The sequence below is a fragment of the Salmo salar genome, chromosome ssa01, assembly GCF_905237065.1.
Source record: "Salmo salar chromosome ssa01, Ssal_v3.1, whole genome shotgun sequence".
NCBI lineage: Eukaryota > Metazoa > Chordata > Actinopteri > Salmoniformes > Salmonidae > Salmo > Salmo salar.
This window is the reverse complement of record NC_059442.1, coordinates 2,642,633-2,661,863: the sequence shown is the minus strand read 5'-3', so window position 1 is coordinate 2,661,863 and position 19,231 is coordinate 2,642,633. Positions and strand designations below refer to the sequence as shown.

At 46.7% G+C, this 19,231-nt stretch overlaps 1 protein-coding gene across 4 annotated transcripts in view; it reads left to right on the top strand.

Annotated features, from left to right (window-relative positions):
* The first annotated feature begins 221 nt into the window (after positions 1-221).
* Positions 222-19,231, top strand: part of LOC106607996 (histone-lysine N-methyltransferase NSD2) — a 43,725-nt gene continuing 24,715 nt past the window's right edge. For 2 of the 4 annotated variants that reach the window (XM_045705381.1, XM_045705439.1), the window contains exons 1-11: positions 222-355; positions 1,835-2,498; positions 2,743-2,908; positions 3,082-3,251; positions 3,391-3,825; positions 10,098-10,260; positions 10,356-10,412; positions 10,535-10,647; positions 15,587-15,904; positions 17,758-17,884; positions 17,975-18,163. In XM_045705381.1, the coding sequence (XP_045561337.1) occupies positions 1,860-2,498; positions 2,743-2,908; positions 3,082-3,251; positions 3,391-3,825; positions 10,098-10,260; positions 10,356-10,412; positions 10,535-10,647; positions 15,587-15,904; positions 17,758-17,884; positions 17,975-18,163 (2,377 nt within the window). In that variant the 5' untranslated portion in view covers positions 222-355; positions 1,835-1,859. Of the gene's footprint in view, positions 356-527; positions 1,464-1,834; positions 2,499-2,742; positions 2,909-3,081; positions 3,252-3,390; positions 3,826-10,097; positions 10,261-10,355; positions 10,413-10,534; positions 10,648-15,586; positions 15,905-17,757; positions 17,885-17,974; positions 18,164-19,231 lie in introns of those variants that run through there. The other 2 variants (XM_045705409.1, XM_045705422.1) reach the window with 2 other exon arrangements.

Here is a 19,231-nt window from a genome sequence, read left to right as displayed (position 1 = left end):
AAGGTGCATCTGTAAACGTTGTATCTCCTTCTATCTTTTTACGACAAAACACAGAAAAGCACAATATATGTATCTTTTTTCCTTTAACTCCGACCCCTACCTTTACTATAACCCTTACCTGACCGTCTCCATTTAAAATGTAAACGTCCCAAGGATCTCAAATAGCGCAGACATTTTTGAAAGGACCGGTTAAACTCGTCGCTCCTCCCAACCAATCGGAAGTGAGTATTTTTCGCGCTGATTGGGAGTAGAGTTTCCCGCAAGCTTTGATTCAAGTTGAATGAAATCGGCGTTTTCAAGATGATTCAAACAGACTATTTTCAAATTTGATAACTATTCGAGAAATTCAACACAGGTAATTTAACACATTACTAGAATTATGGAAGGACAAGTGTAGCATGGTCATCTTTGAATAAACTTGTCTCTTCTAACGTAGCGAGTTAGCTAGCAATGTAACGTTAGCTAGCTAGCTAGCTAGCGTAGCTGCGCATGTCAGGCAAGTTGGCACGTCGCTAGCTAACTTTGAATGGTGGCTAGCTAGCCAGTTAGCTCCTCTAGCTAACTGACTTAACTCGGGAGCTAGTGTCATTGAGCGTCGGTTAATTTAAATCATTTTCGGATTCATTTCATTATGTGAAGTAGCTAACAGGACATTGCCATTCTGTATTTTTTCATATGGCACGGTTTAGTTGACGCTACGTTAGCTATCTGCAACTAACCTTGGCCATTAACGTAACCCAGAGGTCCTAGCTAAGTTAAACCAGTTAGCTAACTGTAACGTTAGCTAACTAATTCGTTATTGTTGTCGCGTCAGTATCTCAAAATGGGAAATATGTTACCATATTCCTAAAGAGTGAGACTTAGAAGAAAAGAAAAAGTGTATTGACTTTTATTTATTCGTAATATGTGATTGACAATGTCTACATTTTTCTGTTGGTGAAGTATGTTAACTAGCTAGACTGTCTCAAGTTTCCGCGGCTTTTCACGGTCGGCGATGCTGGCTGCGTTACTGTTAGCTTGTTACACATTGCATGTGGTTAGCGAGCTAGCTAGCTGTTCCTTGCCTGTACTAGCCATTCATTCAATGTTGGGACATTGCAGTAGTAAGCAGGCCAACTACTATAGAGTGTTTAGCGAGCTGGTAATTCTTCTGATTGTTACAGTAAATTATGTCAAATGTAGCAAAGTGTCCACTCGGTGCGTATCAGATACTACAGCTAGTAGTTGGTCAGCATGTTATCAAAGTAGCTAACTGTTCTACTAGCTAATTTGCACTGTTCCGATTTGAATGTGGAGCCATCTTAGTGCGTTAATGACGCGGCTTTATCAGCTTTCAGTCCAGTGTTTGATATATCCGCCTGTGCATTTTTCACTGACTATTTGTTTGCACTATTGTTCTGTTATATTGGAGTGTTAAGACTTTCTGCATCCTCCAACATGCATTGCTAAACCACTCAGAACAGGTGCAGTTGTGAATGTTGTTTTTCACCTGTAGATCAAGCTTGTTTGAATGCTCAGTATTGTCATTCTCGACTCTTAGGGGAAAAGCCCTGACTCTTCCATTAGACAATACACACTTTAAAAAATGAATGGCTGCCATAAAATATGCAATGTGAAATCTAGAATGCCTTATATTTTTCCATTAAATTAAGAGTTAGTGTAAGTATGATTTTTGATTGTCAAGTTACTTGACAACATCATGATGAGTAATGTAATAATCAGATTGATGCCTATTGAATCAGACTTTAAAGTGGAAGTGTGTTTGGAAGATGCGAGGGCTTTGGACCATAAAGTGTAATTCATTATTTCTCTCCTTCCCCCCTCTGTGCTGTAGCTGAGTGAGGCTGGAGTTAGATGGGATGGACAGTAAGGGACGGTCTGGGATGGACAGTACCAGTAAGGGGAGGTCTCTTCCCTCGATGCCAGAGGCCCTCAACCCAGTCAGCATGAAGCAGCCGTCTGAGCCCCTGGGGGGGAGGAAGGGTCGGGGTGGGGGGGACCTGGGGGCGGACCCGGCCCTGCTGATGGACAAGGCAGCTGCCCAGTTGGCCGTGACGCTCCAGGACAGTGTTCTAAACAAGATGGCCTCCCATGGTCATAGTCATGAGAGGCTGAAGGACCTGACGTCCCGCATGCTGAACGGCGACCAGGACAAGCTGCCCAAGCTGTGCCCCCCCGAGCCCCCCATCCTGAAGGGTGCTGAGGCCCCGTCCTCCCACCCCAGCCCCCAGAGGAAGGCCACCTCCCCCGAGATTAAACTGAAGATCACCAAGATGGTGTCCAAGGGGAAGCCGGGGCGCTTCGAGGCGTTCTGTGGAGAGGGGCCCAACCTGCCTACTGAGGGCCTCCTGGTTCCAGCCAGTAGGGCAGGGAGGAAGAGAAGACTCATCAAACCCAAACCTCTGCACAAACTTTCCTCTGCCTCTAACCATGACCCAGTTCCTGTGGAGGTGTCAGCTGCCAGTCAGCCAGAAGATGGCACTGCTGCACCACAACAGGTGGGGCTGGGTTTTATAGTTCAATACACAGAAGGCCAGATCATTGACATAAAACAACTGTTGTATCTCTATGGGCTGGACCCTGACCAAATGAAAGGCTGACCATAGAGTGTCACTTGTGCCTGTCAGTCTTTGTGATTCAATAGAAGTTTATCATACACTCCTTGTGAGTCCTTGTTTCTGAGAGTCCTCCTGATCCTCAGTGTTAATATTGAGGTTTCTGACAGCATGCTGTTCCTCTCAGATGCAGCAGGCCAGTCCTCTGGTGGATCAGAGGCAGGAGGAGGAGCTCCCTGTCCATACAGTGTTCTCTGTGGGTGATGTGGTGTGGACCAAGGTGTCAGGATACCCATGGTGGCCCTGCATGGTCTCTACCGACCCAGAACTCAACACACACCTCAAACGCAAAGGTAGAAACGCATAACAGAACAGACTACCTGCCAAGTCCTTATACACACACACAGTTTGGTTACATTGAAAAGAGACATTAGAAAGCATGTTTTAGATGGCAATAGTGACCAGTGGAATATTTTTGCACAGAAGTTCTAACTAATGTTTTTAATGTAACTTTTTTTTTTTTTAGCAATTAACAGCCATACGTCTGGCATCCTGTACCACGTCCAGTATTTTGGGAACACCGCGGAGAGGGGTTACATCTTTGAGAAGAACATGGCCTCCTTCAGTAGGGAGGAGCAATATGTTGAGCTCTGCCATGGCAACAAACAACCATCTTCCCGGGTCGTCCACAGAAAGGTACAGTAACCTTAAACCCCCACTCAATTACTCAAGGTTTCTTCAGGAAATTGACCTTTTCTAGCAATGACATCACTGTCGGCCTGAGCCCTGCTGTCCTTTACTAGTAGTTCTGAGTTTTACTGTCCTCTGTCCCCAGAGTTCCACTTCTTCCATACCCAGGAAGCTCCATGCCCAGTGGGTGGTGGGCATCACTCAGGCCAAGGAAGCTGCCAGCCTGGCCCTGGAGGAACGCCTGGCCAGGTTTACCTTTACCTACGATACTGACGGACCACACCTCAACCCCCGCCTGCTGGCTGAGCACGGCCCCGACACAGGACCAGAGCAGACAAAGGCCCAAACACCGGACCAGGAGCCATCCAGGCTGACTCTCCTGTCTCCCAGTCCAACCAGTCCCCCGGTCCAGCCCACCCCCACAGACTGCAGCACTTCGCTGGAGAAAAAGAAGAGCGGTGGCCCCAGAAACACAGCTGAGAAACGAGGGAAACGGAAGCAGAGCACTTCAACACTGAAAACGACTACAAAGACTAAAGTCCTGGTCTCCCATAAAGGACAAACACAGATGCCTTCTCAGGTCTGGATAAACTACAATCATTTTCATGGTCTATATACCTGTCCCTCCAGGATTTCGCAACACTTATGTGATTTCTGCGGCAAAAAATGCTTGATTTTTGCGGCAGCTTTTCTGAAATCCTGCCATACATTTTGCTATGTTTTTTCCCACGTTAATTTCATATAAATTAATAAGAAGTCATATGTGCTCCGTTTTAGGATGATTTCAAGCAGAAAACGACAACAATTAGAAACATCTAAAGTGCTCAATTGTGTTTATTTTCCTGAACAAACAGCTCCGTCATAATCCACTCACATCTCTCCATCAGGCTTGGGGCTTGCTATCAGCACGGGATGCACCTCCCATTCCCACTCTCACACACCTCTCCTCTCCATCAGGCTTGGGGCTTGCTATCAGCACGGGATGACCCTCCCATTCCCACTCTCACACACCTCTCCTCTCCATCAGGCTTGGGGCTTGCTATCAGCACGGGATGACCCTCCCATTCCCACTCTCACACACCTCTCCTCTCCATCAGGCTTGGGGCTTGCTATCAGCACGGGATGACCCTCCCATTCCCACTCTCACACACCTCTCCTCTCCATCAGGCTTGGGGCTTGCTATCAGCACGGGATGACCCTCCCATTCCCACTCTCACACACCTCTCCTCTCCATCAGGCTTGGGGCTTGCTATCAGCACGGGATGACCCTCCCATTCCCACTCTCACACACCTCTCCTCTCCATCAGGCTTGGGGCTTGCTATCAGCACGGGATGACCCTCCCATTCCCACTCTCACACACCTCTCCTCTCCATCAGGCTTGGGGCTTGCTATCAGCACGGGATGACCCTCCCATTCCCACTCTCACACACCTCTCCTCTCCATCAGGCTTGGGGCTTGCTATCAGCACGGGATGCACCTCCCATTCCCACTCTCACACACCTCTCCTCTCCATCAGGCTTGGGGCTTGCTATCAGCACGGGATGACCCTCCCATTCCCACTCTCACACACCTCTCCTCTCCATCAGGCTTGGGGCTTGCTATCAGCACGGGATGACCCTCCCATTCCCACTCTCACACACCTCTCCTCTCCATCAGGCTTGGGGCTTGCTATCAGCACGGGATGACCCTCCCATTCCTTCTCTTTCTCAAAAAACCCAAATAGATTCAAAGGTGATCAATCACTTTCAATTTGAAGATCGATATTTCTTTCTAATAAGTTTTTAATAAGAGATTGTGATTTTATTTTTTTTCTTTCTGAAAGAGTCATAAGGGAGATGTACTTTTAAAACAGTATTACCATTTTTTTTAAATCCAGAAAGATTGTTCTTTCGTGAACAGTGTTAAGTTTTAGAGTTTATCTAGTATGGGCTATGTGCGTCCCACCCGCGGTACAGCCAGTGAAATAACAGGGCGGCAAATTCAAAACAACAAAAATCTCATAATTCAAATTTCTCAAACATACAAGTATTATACACCATTTTAAAGATAAGATTCTCCTTAATCTAACCACAGTGTCCGGTTTCAAAAAGGCTTTACGGCGAAAGCAAAACATTACATTGTTAGGACATCACCTTGACAAGAAAAACCACACAGCCATTTTCCAAGCAAGGAGAGGCGTCACAAAAAACAGAAATACAGCTAAAATAAATCACTAACCTTTGATCTTCATCAGATGACACTCCCAGGACTCAATGTTACAAAATAATGTATGTTTTGTTCGATAAAGTTCATATTTATATCCATAAACCCCATTTTACATTGGCGCGTGATGTTAACCTCTCTAGGGTATGTGGGACGAAATCGTCCCACCTACTCAACAGCCAGTGGAATCCCGTGGCGCGATATTCAAATACCTTAGAAATCCTATTACTTCAATTTCTCAAACATATGACTATTTTACACCATTTTAAAGACAAGACTCTCGTTAATCTAACCACACTGTCCGATTTCAAAAAGGCTTTACAACGAAAGCAAAACATTAGATTATGTCAGCAGAGTACCCAGCCAGAAATAATCAGACACCCATTTTTCAAGCTAGCATATAATGTCACAAAAAACAAAGCCACAGCTAAATGCAGCACTAACCTTTGATGATCTTCATCAGATGACAACCCTAGGACATTATGTTATACAATACATGCATGTTTTGTTCAATCAAGTTCATATTTATATCAAAAACCAGCTTTTTACATTAGCATGTGACTAGCATTCCCACCGAACACTGCCAGTGAATTTACTAAATTACTCACGATAAACGTTCACAAAAAGCATAATTATTTTCAGCATTATAGATACAGAACTCCTCTATGCACTCGATATGTCCGATTTTAAAATAGCTTTTCGGTGAAAGCACATTTAGCAATATTCTCAGTAGATAGCCCGGCATCACAGGGCTAGCTATTTAGACACCCAGCAAGTTTAGCACTCACCAAAGTCAGATTTACTATAAGAAAAATGTTATTACCTTTGCTGTCTTCGTCAGAATGCACTCCCAGGACTTCTACTTCAATAACAAATGTTGGTTTGGTCCCAAATAATCCATAGTTATATCCAAATAGCGGCATTTTGTTCGTGCGTTCAAGACACTATCCGAAAGGGTAAATAAGGGTGACGAGCATGGCGCAATTCGTGACAAAAAAATTCTAAATATTCCTTTACCGTACTTCGAAGCATGTCAACCGCTGTTTAAAATCCATTTTTTATGCCATTTTTCTCATAAAAAAGCGATAATATTCCGACCGGGAATCTGCGTTTAGGTACACAGACGAAAGAAAATAAAGCATGGGGTCGACTCGGGCACGAGCCTAAGCCCATTGTCCTCTGATCGGCCACTTGCCAAACGCGATAATGTGTTTCAGCCAGAGGCTGCCTCGATATCGTTCAGCTTTTTCCCGGGCTCTGAGAGCCTATGGGAGCCGTAGGAAGTGTCACGTTATAACAAAGATCCTCAGTCTTCAATAAAAAGAGCCAAGATGAAACACAACTTGTCAGACAGGCCACTTCCTGCATGGAATCTTCTCAGGTTTTGGCCTGCCATATGAGTTCTGTTATACTCATAATCAAAATCAAATCAAATCAAATTTATTTTTATATAGCCCTTCGTACATCAGCTGATATTCTCAAAGTGCTGTACAGAAACCCAGCCTAAAACCCCAAACAGCAAGCAAAGCATGTGAAAGAAGCACGGTGGCTAGGAAAAACTCCCTAGGAAAAACTCCCTAGAAAGGCCAAAAACCTAGGAAGAAACCTAGAGAGGAACCAGGCTATGAGGGGTGGCCAGTCCTCTTCTGGCTGTGCAGGGTGGATATTATAACAGAACATGGTCAAAATGTTAAAATGTTAAAATGTTCATAAATGACCAGCATGGTCAAATAATAATAATCATAGTAGTTGTCGAGGGTGCAACAAGCACGTCCGGTGAACAGGTCAGGGTTCCATAGCCGCAGGCAGAACAGTTGAAACTGGAGCAGCAGCACGGCCAGGTGGACTGGGGACAGCAAGGAGTCATCATACCAGGTAGTCCTGAGGCATGGTCCTAGGGCTCAGGTCCTCCGAGAGAAAGACAGAAAGAGAGAAAGAGAGAATTAGAGAGAGCATATTTAAATACACACAGGACACCGGATAAGACAAGAGAAATACTCCAGATGTAACAGACTGACCCTAGCCCCCGACACATAAACTACTGCAGCATAAATACTGGAGGCTGAGACAGGAGGGATCAGAAGACACTGTGGCCCCATCCGATGATACCCCGGACAGGGCCAAACAGGCAGGATATAACCCCACCCACTTTGCCAAAGCACAGCCCCCACACCACTAGAGGGATGTCTCCAACCACCAACTTACCGTCCTAAGACAAGGCCGAGTATAGCCCACAACGATCTCCGCCATGGCACAACCCAAGGGGGGGCGCCAACCCAGACAGGAAGACCACGTCAGTGACTCAACCCACTCAAGTGACGCACCCCTCCCATGGACGGCATGGAAGAACACCAGTAGGCCAGTGACTCAGCCTCTGTAAAAGGGTTAGAGGCAGAGAATCCCAGTGGAAAGAGGGGAACCGGCAAGGCAGAGACAGCAAGGGCGGTTCGTTGCTCCAGCCTTTCCGTTCACCTTCACACTCCTGGGCCAGACTATACTTAATCATAGGACCTACTGAAGAGATAAGTCTTCAGTAAAGACTTAAAGGTTGAGACTGAGTCTGCGTCTCTCACATTGGTAGGCAGACCATTCCATAAAAATGGAGCTCTATAGGAGAAAGCCCTACCTCCAGCCGTTTGCTTAGAAATTCTAGGGACAATTAGGAGGCCTGCGTCTTGTGACCGTAGCGTACGTGTAGGTATGTACGGCAGGACCAAATCGGAAAGATAGGTAGGAGCAAGCCCATGTAATGCTTTGTAGGTTAGCAGTAAAACCTTGAAATCAGCCCTTGCCTTAACAGGAAGCCAGTGTAGGGAGGCTAACACTGGAGTAATATGATCAAATTTTTTGGTTCTAGTCAGGATTCTAGCAGCCGTATTTAGCACTAACTGAAGTTTATTTAGTGCTTTATCCGGGTAGCCGGAAAGTAGAGCATTGCAGTAGTCCAGCCTAGAAGTAACAAAAGCATGGATTAATTTTTCTGCGTCATTTTTGGACAGAAAATTTCTGATTTTTGCAATGTTACGTAGATGGGAAAAAAGCTGTCCTTGAAACAGTCTTGATATGTTCTTCAAAAGAGAGATCAGGGTCCAGAGTAACGCCGAGGTCCTTCACTCATAGACACCATTCAAACAGTTTTAGAAACTTTAGGGTGTTTTCTATCCAAATCAATTATATACATATTCTAGTTTCTGGGCAGTAGTAATAACCAGCTTAAATCGGGTACGTTTTTTATCCGGCCGTGCAAATACTGCCCCCTACCCTAGAGAGGTTAAGAAAATGTATTCCCACCAAAACTACCGGTGAACGAGCACGTCAATTTACAAAAATACTCATCATAAACATTGATAAACTTTACAACAGTTATTGAAAGAATTATAGATATACTACTCCTTAATGCAACCGCTGTGTCAGATTTTAAAATGGCTTTTCTGCGAAAGCACATTTTTCAATATTCTGAGTACAGAGCTCAGCCATCAAAGCAAGCTATACAGTTACCCGCCAAGTTCTCGAGTCAATTAAGCTCAGAATTAGTATTATAAATCTTCCCTTACCTTTGCTGATCTTCGTCGGAATGCACTCCCAGGACTCCTACTTCCACAAGAAATGTTCTTTTTGTTCGAAATACTCCATATTTATGTCCAAATACCTCTGTTTTGTTCAGGTCACTAATCCAAAGGCATAACGCGCGAGCGCAGAACCAGAGACGAAAAGTCAAATACTTCCATTATCGTTCATAGAAACATGTCAAACGATGTTTACAATCAATCCTTAGGGTCTTTTTAACATAAAACGTCGATAATATTCCAACCGGACAATAGCGTATTCATTGGAGGAAAAAGGAGAGGCGTGCCAATGTGCCCGCGCAGTAAACAACTCACTGGTCCCAGGCAGTCCACTGATTGACTGAGCTCCTATTCTCTGCCCAGTAACATTAGACGCATTACTGAGCTCCTATTCTCTGCCCAGTAACATTAGACGCATGACTGAGCTCCTATTCTCTGCCCAGTAACAGTAGACGGATGAAACAAGTTTCTAAAGGCTGTTGACAGCCAATGGAAGTGCAAAATGACCCCACAGACACTGTAGTTTGAATAGGGATTAGATAGAACTACAAGTCACTTCCTGGTAGGATTTTTTTCTCAGGTTTTTGCCTGCCATATGAGTTCTGTTATACTCACAGACATCATTCAAACAGTTTTAGAAACGTCAGAGTGTTTTCTATCCAAATCTACTAATAATATGCATATCCTACGTTCTGAGCCCGAGAAGTAGGCCGTTTAATTTGGGCACGTCATTCATCCGAATACTGCCGGCAATGCTGGCAAATAGCACTCTGTGCTTTGAGCAGCGCTCTCCATAGACAGACTGGGGAGAGCAGAGTGCCGACCACCCTAGTAAAGCCAAGATTAGCGGAGTAAAAGTTTGAGTAAAATGCCACTCACCTTGATTCTTTCAGCGGGGATTGGTAATATAATAATATGCGCTGATTGGTTGATTTTTGCATTGAATTATGCGATCTCAGAATCCTGGGAATCCTGGAAGGGACTGATATACTGTTATCTACAGGCCAAATGTATTGTGTTTAGAAAGTGACTGTTTTCACTCTTTGTGTTGTCCTTATTTTTGAGGAAGTTGTTGTTTTGTAGGATCTTGTCTCCCCTAGCACAGAGACTGAACTACTTGAACCTCACAAGCAGAAACAGAAGTCCAACCTGAAACCTCAACTACCTGCCAAGACAGCGAGGAAAAGGTCCAAAGGGGTTGCCATGACTACCAACATGCTAGAAACCCTGTCACGTGCACCTATAGGTAAGTCAGGGTCATATCAACATATCGTCAGTTATAGATAGGGTATTATTTAGTTTTGTAAAAAATGTCAGCTAACATGTCGGTTTTCCTCCTAGCTAAGAAAGGTACCAAGACCTGTCCCGTTAAAGAACAGCGAAAGGCAGAACCTAAAGGTGGAAAGTTGTTGATACTCGCCGTTAGTTCCACTGAGTCTCTACTGATCAGGTGAACGTTTGCCGTGAGGGTCCCTCAGTTGTAGTTTCATCACAATCTGGCCTCTTTAACTTGTTTCCAGGTAAGAAGGATCCTCAGAAGAAGAAGCAGCTGCCTGGTAAACAAGCTCTAGAGATCGATGAGGACAAGGACCAACAACCCAAGAAGATACGTGGAGTTGGCGCCAAACAGAAGGTGAGTTATTATACGGTATGAAACGTTGGTGTATCCAGTATGATCGCTGTTCGTACTGGTTGAAGATACGTGGAGTTGGCGCCAAACAGAAGGTGAGTTATTATGAAACGTTGGTGTATCCAGTATGATCGCTGTTTTCCATTCGTACTGGTTGACGGCTAAACAGCCGGTAAGACTTTTTCCACTTCATATTAACAAGGCTACTTTTTCATTTAAACGTTTAAATACGGTAGTCAGAATTTAAGTTGAGCCCTCTCCTGCTAGAATGAACGATATGCATCTCCTAGCGATCTATTGAGAGGAAAGTCACCTGTCGGGTCACAAAGCGAGCAATGACAGAGAACGGCTGGTTTCACAGTCTGTTCCACCTCCCAGTAGCTGGTTGCAGTCAAATGTCATTACATTAAAGAGGTGGAGAGCATGATGCTCCTACATTACAATGGTAAGTGGTAACGAATGATGTGTCGAAATCAACTCAGCCTAGTTTTCTGGCAAATTCATTTATTTTCTTTGAGTCGTGGTGCGTTGGCCATTTTTTTATCAAATTTGATTTGTCACATGCTTTGTAGACTAACAGTAAAATGCTTAGTTACGGGTCCGTTTCCAACACCGCAGAGTTAAAGATATTATTAAATAGAAATGACACGAGGAATAAAAATAACTTGGCTACACACACACACACAGTAATTAGAAAAGAACGTGGCTGGTATAATGGGGAGCGTGAACAGAACGTGGCTGGGTATAATAGGGAGCGTGAACAGAACGTGGCTGGGTATAATGGGGAGCGTGAACAGAACGTGGCTGGGTATAATAGGGAGCGTGAACAGAACGTGGCTGGGTATAATAGGGAGCGTGAACAGAACGTGGCTGGGTATAATAGGGAGCGTGAACAGAACGTGGCTGGTATAATGGGGAGCGTGAACAGAACGTGGCTGGTATAATAGGGAGCGTGAACAGAACGTGGCTGGGTATAATAGGGAGCGTGAACAGAACGTGGCTGGGTATAATGGGGAGCGTGAACAGAACGTGGCTGGGTATAATAGGGAGCGTGAACAGAACGTGGCTGGTATAATGGGGAGCGTGAACAGAACGTGGCTGGTATAATAGGGAGCGTGAACAGAACGTGGCTGGGTATAATGGGGAGCGTGAACAGAACGTGGCTGGGTATAATGGGGAGCGTGAACAGAACGTGGCTGGGTATAATAGGGAGCGTGAACAGAACGTGGCTGGGTATAATAGGGAGCGTGAACAGAACGTGGCTGGGTATAATGGGGAGCGTGAACAGAACGTGGCTGGGTATAATGGGGAGCGTGAACAGAACGTGGCTGGGTATAATGGGGAGCGTGAACAGAACGTGGCTGGGTATAATAGGGAGCGTGAACAGAACGTGGCTGGGTATAATAGGGAGCGTGAACAGAACGTGGCTGGGTATAATGGGGAGCGTGAACAGAACGTGGCTGGGTATAATGGGAGCGTGAACAGAACGTGGCTGGGTGTAATGGGGAGCGTGAACAGAACGTGGATGGGTGTAATGGGGAGCGTGAACAGAACGTGGATGGGTGTAATGGGGAGCGTGAACAGAACGTGGCTGGGTATAATAGGGAGCGTGAACAGAACGTGGCTGGGTATAATAGGGAGCGTGAACAGAACGTGGCTGGGTATAATAGGGAGCGTGAACAGAACGTGGCTGGGTATAATAGGGAGCGTGAACAGAACGTGGCTGGGTATAATAGGGAGCGTGAACAGAACGTGGCTGGGTATAATGGGGAGCGTGAACAGAACGTGGCTGGGTATAATGGGGAGCGTGAACAGAACGTGGCTGGGTATAATGGGGAGCGTGAACAGAACGTGGCTGGTATAATAGGGAGCGTGAACAGAACGTGGCTGGGTGTAATGGGGAGCGTGAACAGAACGTGGCTGGGTATAATAGGGAGCGTGAACAGAACGTGGCTGGTATAATAGGGAGCGTGAACAGAACGTGGCTGGGTGTAATAGGGAGCGTGAACAGAACGTGGCTGGGTATAATAGGGAGCGTGAACAGAACGTGGCTGGGTATAATAGGGAGCGTGAACAGAACGTGGCTGGGTGTAATGGGGAGCGTGAACAGAACGTGGCTGGGTATAATAGGGAGCGTGAACAGAACGTGGCTGGGTATAATAGGAAGCGTGAACAGAACGTGGCTGTGTGTAATGGGGAGCGTGAACAGAACGTGGCTGTGTGTAATGGGGAGCGTGAACAGAACGTGGCTGGGTGTAATGGGGAGCGTGAACAGAACGTGGCTGGGTGTAATGGGGAGCGTGAACAGAACGTGGCTGGGTATAATGGGGAGCGTGAACAGAACGTGGCTGGGTATAATGGGGAGCGTGAACAGAACGTGGCTGGGTGTAATGGGGAGCGTGAACAGAACGTGGATGGGTGTAATGGGGAGCGTGAACAGAACGTGGCTGGGTGTAATGGGGAGCGTGAACAGAACGTGGCTGGGTATAATAGGGAGCGTGAACAGAACGTGGCTGGGTATAATAGGGAGCGTGAACAGAACGTGGCTGGGTATAATAGGGAGCGTGAACGGAACGTGGCTGGGTATAATAGGGAGCGTGAACAGAACGTGGCTGGGTGTAATGGGGAGCGTGAACAGAACGTGGCTGGGTATAATGGGGAGCGTGAACAGAACGTGGCTGGGTATAATAGGGAGCGTGAACAGAACGTGGCTGGGTATAATAGGGAGCGTGAACAGAACGTGGCTGGGTATAATAGGGAGCGTGAACAGAACGTGGCTGGGTATAATAGGGAGCGTGAACAGAACGTGGCTGTGTATTCACTGCTGGTTTGGGGTCACGTAGAACTTATTGTTTTGAAAGAAAAGCAAAAAAATAGAACATTCCTTTAAAATAACATGAAATTGATCAGAAATACAGTGTAGACATTAATGTTGTAAATGACTATTGTAGCTGGAAACGATTAAAAAATAATCTAAGGGAATATCTCCATAGGCGTACAGAGGTCCATTATCAGCAACCATCACTCCTGTGTTCCAATGGCACGTTGTGTTAGCTAATCCAAGTTTATCATTTTAAAAGGATAATTGATCATTAAAAAAACCTTTTTCAATTATGTTAGAACAGCTGAAAACTGTTGTTCTGGTTAACCTCTTACATCTAGACGTTCCGCTAGCGGAACACCTGCTCCAATGTCCAATGATGGGCGTGGCGCAAATTACAAATTCCTCAAAAATACAAAAACTTCAATTTTTCAAACATATGACTATTTTACACCATTTTAAAGATAAGACTCTCCTTTATCTAACCACACTGTCCGATTTCAAAAAGGCTTTACAGCGAAAGCAAAACATTTAGATTATGTCAGCAGAGTACCCAGCCAGAAATAATCAGACACCCATTTTTCAAGCTAGCATATGTCACAAAAAACAAAACCACAGCTAAATGCAGCACTAACCTTTGATGATCTTCATCAGATGACAACCCTAGGACATTGTTATACAATACATGCATGTTTTGTTCAATCAAGTTCATATTTATATCAAAAAACAGCTTTTTACATTAGCATGTGACGTTCAGAACTAGCATTCCCACCGAACACTTCCGGTGAATTTACTAAATTACTCACGATAAACGTTCACAAGAAACATAAATTATTTTAAGAATTTATAGATACAGAACTCCTTTATGCAATCGAGGTGTCCGATTTTAAAATAGCTTTTCGGTGAAAGCACATTTTGCAATATTCTGAGTAGATAGCCCGGCCATCATGGCTAGCTATTTAGACACCCACCAAGTTTAGCCCTCACCAAAGTCAGATTTACTATAAGAAAAATGTTATTACCTTTGCTGTTCCTTGTCAGAATGCACTCCCAGGACTTCTACTTCAATAACAAATGTTGGTTTGGTTCCAAATAATCCATTGTTATATCCAAATAGCGGCGTTTTGTTCGTGCGTTCAAGACACTATCCGAAGGGTAAAGAAGTGTGACGCACCCGGCGCGTTTCGTGACAAAAAAATTCAAAATATTCCATTACCGTACTTCGAAGCATGTCAAACGCTGTTTAAAATCAATTTTTATGCGATTTCTCGTAAAAAAGCGATAATATTCCGACCGGGAAACCCTGTTTTCGTTCAAAGACGTCTCGTGCACGCGCCCCAGTCTCATTGTTCTCAGATCAACCACTATCCAAATGCGCTAATGTTTTTCAGCCATGGCCTGCAAAGTCATCATTCAACGTTCTGGTGCCTTCTGACAGCCTATGGGAGCGTTAGAAAATGTCACGTTACAGCAGAGATCCCCTGTTTTGGATAGAGATGATCAAGGAGGCCAAGAAATAGTCAGAGGGCGCTTCCTGTTTGGGATCTTCTCAGGGTTTTGGCCTGCCAAATGAGTTCTGTTATACTCACAGACACCATTCAAACAGTTTTAGAAACTTTGGAGTGTTTTCTATCCAAAGCTAATAACTATATGCATATTCTAGTTTCTGGGCAGGAGTAATAATCAGATTAAATCGGGTACGTTTTTTATCCGGCCGTGAAAACACTGCCCCCTATCCATAACAAGTTAACTAGGTCTATCCTTGCAGCACTTGACCACAGGACTGGAAAATAATCAAGATAAGACAAAATTAGACCCTGCAGGATTTGCTTATTTTCCTGGGAAGTAAACTCAGTTAAAGCATTAAATAATTTAGCTGTGTATTTTGGATTGTATCAAGGCATTAGAATGTACTGGAGGCCACCAAAACCAAGCTGGCCCGCGGGAACCTGTCTGGACCCTTTTTCTAGCTGGCTACTCCTTCTAGCTGGCTACTCCTTCTAGCTGGCTACTCCTTCTAGCTGGCTACTCCATGTACGTGTGGAAAACACTGCCAGTCTGTTGCCTTTTTAGATGTCCGTGATGACGAGTCGGATTTTCCTCTCCTAACTCTAACCTCAGGCTGTGGCAGCAGACTCCTCCGCCCCCACGAAGAAGAGAAACAGGAAGATGACGGAGACGGAAGTTAAAGGATTCATTAGTTCTAAATCGCCAGAGAAAGAACCAGAGAAGACAAAGCCAATCATGAAGAGGAGGCTGGACTCAGCCAGCCAATTAGCAGCCTCCCAGACCAAGAAGAGGAAGCGAGCAGCAGCCAGTCCTGAGCCAGAGGGTTCTGGCATTGAGGAGCGTCCAGAGTCCCCCAGTGACAGCGTAGACCAGGCCAACGGGGCCAAGAAGACCAACGGAGGAGCCCCCAAGAAGGAATCTGTCTGTCAGGTGAGAACAGCTCATCTCCTAGGGTTGGGGGAGGAGTTTCAGTGTGTTATGTTGGCGGTGTGGGGTTCACTATGCTGCTGGCGGTGTGGGGTTCACTATGCTGCTGGCGGTGTGGGGTTCACTATGCTGTTGTCGGTGTGGGGTTCACTATGTTGCTGGCGGTGTGGGGTTCACTATGCTGCTGGCGGTGTGGGGTTCACTATGCTGCTGGCGGTGTGGGGTTCACTATGTTGCTGGCGGTGTGGGGTTCACTATGTTGCTGCTGGCTGTTGGCGGTGTGGGGTTCACTATGCTGCTGCTGGCTGTTGGCGGTGTGGGGTTCACTATGCTGCTGCTGGCTGTTGGCGGTGTGGGGTTCACTATGCTGCTGGCGGTGTGGGGTTCACTATGCTGCTGGCGGTGTGGGGTTCACTATGCTGCTGCTGGCTGTTGTCGGTGTGGGGTTCACTATGTTGCTGGCTGGCTGTTGTCGGTGTGGGGTTCACTATGTTGCTGCTGGCTGTTGGCGGTGTGGGGTTCACTATGTTGCTGCTGGCTGTTGGCGGTGTGGGGTTCACTATGCTGCTGCTGGCTGTTGGCGGTGTGGGGTTCACTATGCTGCTGCTGCTGTCGGTGTGGGGTTCACTATGTTGCTGTTGGCGGTGTGGGGTTCACTATGTTGCTGTTGGCGGTGTGGGGTTCACTATGTTGCTGTTGGCGGTGTGGGGTTCACTATGCTGCTGGCGGTGTGGGGTTCACTATGCTGCTGCTGGCTGTTGGCGGTGTGGGGTTCACTATGCTGCTGGCTGTTGGCGGTGTGGGGTTCACTATGCTGCTGGCGGTGTGGGGTTCACTATGCTGCTGGCGGTGTGGGGTTCACTATGCTGCTGCTGGCTGTTGGCGGTGTGGGGTTCACTATGCTGCTGCTGGCTGTTGTCGGTGTGGGGTTCACTATGCTGCTGCTGGCTGTTGTCGGTGTGGGGTTCACTATGCTGCTGCTGGCTGCTGTCGGTGTGGGGTTCACTATGCTCTTGGCGGTGTGGGGTTCACTATGCTGCTGGCGGTGTGGGGTTCACTATGCTGCTGCTGGCTGTTGGCGGTGTGGGGTTCACTATGCTGCTGGCGGTGTGGGGTTCACTATGCTGCTGGCGGTGTGGGGTTCACTATGCTGCTGCTGGCTGTTGGCGGTGTGGGGTTCACTATGCTGCTGCTGGCTGCTGTCGGTGTGGGGTTCACTATGCTGTTGGCGGTGTGGGGTTCACTATGCTGCTGCTGGCTGTTGTGGGTGTGGGGTTCACTATGCTGCTGCTGGCTGTTGTCGGTGTGGGGTTCACTATGCTGTTGGCGGTGTGGGGTTCACTATGCTGTTGGCGGTGTGGGGTTCACTATGCTGCTGCTGGCTGTTGGCGGTGTGGGGTTCACTATGCTGCTGGCGGTGTGGGGTTCACTATGCTGCTGCTGGCTGTTGGCGGTGTGGGGTTCACTATGCTGCTGCTGGCGGTGTGGGGTTCACTATGCTGCTGCTGGCGGTGTGGGGTTCACTATGCTGCTGTTGGCGGTGTGGGGTTCACTATGCTGCTGCTGGCTGTTGGCGGTGTGGGGTTCACTATGCTGTTGGCGGTGTGGGGTTCACTATGTTGCTGCTGGCTGTTGGCGGTGTGGGGTTCACTATGCTGCTGGCGGTGTGGGGTTCACTATGCTGCTGGCGGTGTGGGGTTCACTATGCTGCTGGCGGTGTGGGGTTCACTATGCTGCTGGCGGTGTGGGGTTCACTATGCTGCTGGCGGTGTGGGGTTCACTATGCTGCTGGCGGTGTGTGTTGTAGGTGTGGGGTTCACTGTGTTGCTGTGTGTGTGTGTGTGTGTGTGTTGTAGGTGTGTGAGCAGGCTGGAGAGGACGTGGTGCCATGTGAAGGTCTGTGTTGTGGGTCCTTTCACCTCTCCTGTCTAGGATCCATCCTCCAACCACAGGACAGGCTGCTCTGTCCAGACTGCACCTCAGGTAAGATCATCAGTCAGGCTGCTTGTCTGTAGCAGCTCAGGTAATGACTGGTGGCAGGTTAACCCCATCTCTCTGTCCTCTCCTCTCCAGGGGTGCACCAGTGTTTCAGCTGTAAGCTGTCGGAGGGCCAGGTGCATCGCTGTAACGTGCAGCACTGTGGGAAGTTCTACCATGAAGCCTGCGTCCGGCCCAACGCCCTCACGGTGTTCGACAACAAGGGCTTCCGCTGCCCCCTCCACACCTGTCTCAGCTGCCACTCTAAACCCAAGGCTACCAAGGGTGAGTCAGTACCCTAACCCTAGGCTACCGGAGGCGAGATGTGCTGATCCGTTGTGGGGATGGAGCAGTCCATCCCTCTAAGACATGGTGCTACTGAAATTGCATATGGTTGTATTATGTAAGAACAATGGTGTAACACTAAAAAAGTATTATTTTATAACAAATGTGCGTTCTCCTGCGTTGGATAGTGGTCGCTGTCCGTGGTTCTGAAACACATCAGGGCGGTTCTGAATTGGCGCCTTTTCCTAGACCATGTTGCGATGGGCATAATGGCAAAGTTAACCAGCATATTGGTGTTGAGAACAATGTGGCGGAGGCAGCAGCAGAGGGAGGAGATGAGGAAACAGACCTTGACTTATTGTCTAAGGAAAGGGAGGAGATGAGGAAACAGACCTTGACTTATTGTCTAAGGAAAGGGAGGAGAGAGGGAACAGACCTTGACTTATTGTCTAAGGAAAGGGAGGAGAGAGGGAACAGACCTTGACTTATTGTCTAAGGAAAGGGAGGAGAGAGGAAACAGACCTTGACTTATTGTCTAAGGAAAGGGAGGAGATGAGGGAACAGACCTTGACTTATTGTCTAAGGAAAGGGAGGAGAGAGGAAACAGACCTTGACTTATTGTCTAAGGAAAGGGAGGAGAGAGGGAACAGACCTTGACTTATTGTCTAAGGAAAGGGAGGAGATGAGGAAACAGACCTTGACTTATTGTCTAAGGAAAGGGAGGAGAGAGGGAACAGACCTTGACTTATTGTCTAAGGAAAGGGAGGAGAGAGGGAACAGACCTTGACTTATTGTCTAAGGAAAGGGAGGAGAGAGGAAACTCCAACTTAATTATGTCTATAATCCATAGCCTAACTGTTAATGTGCCGGTCTTTTATAAATCAAAATCTAATTTTATTTGTCACATGCGCCGAATACAAAAGGTATCGTGAAATGCTTACGAGCCCTTAATCAACAATGCAGGGGGTTTAAAAAAATATAGGTAACATGAACTAAAGGAAAAATAGTAACCAGATAATATGGCTATATAGAAGTACCAGTACCGAGTCAATGTGCAAAGGTACGGTT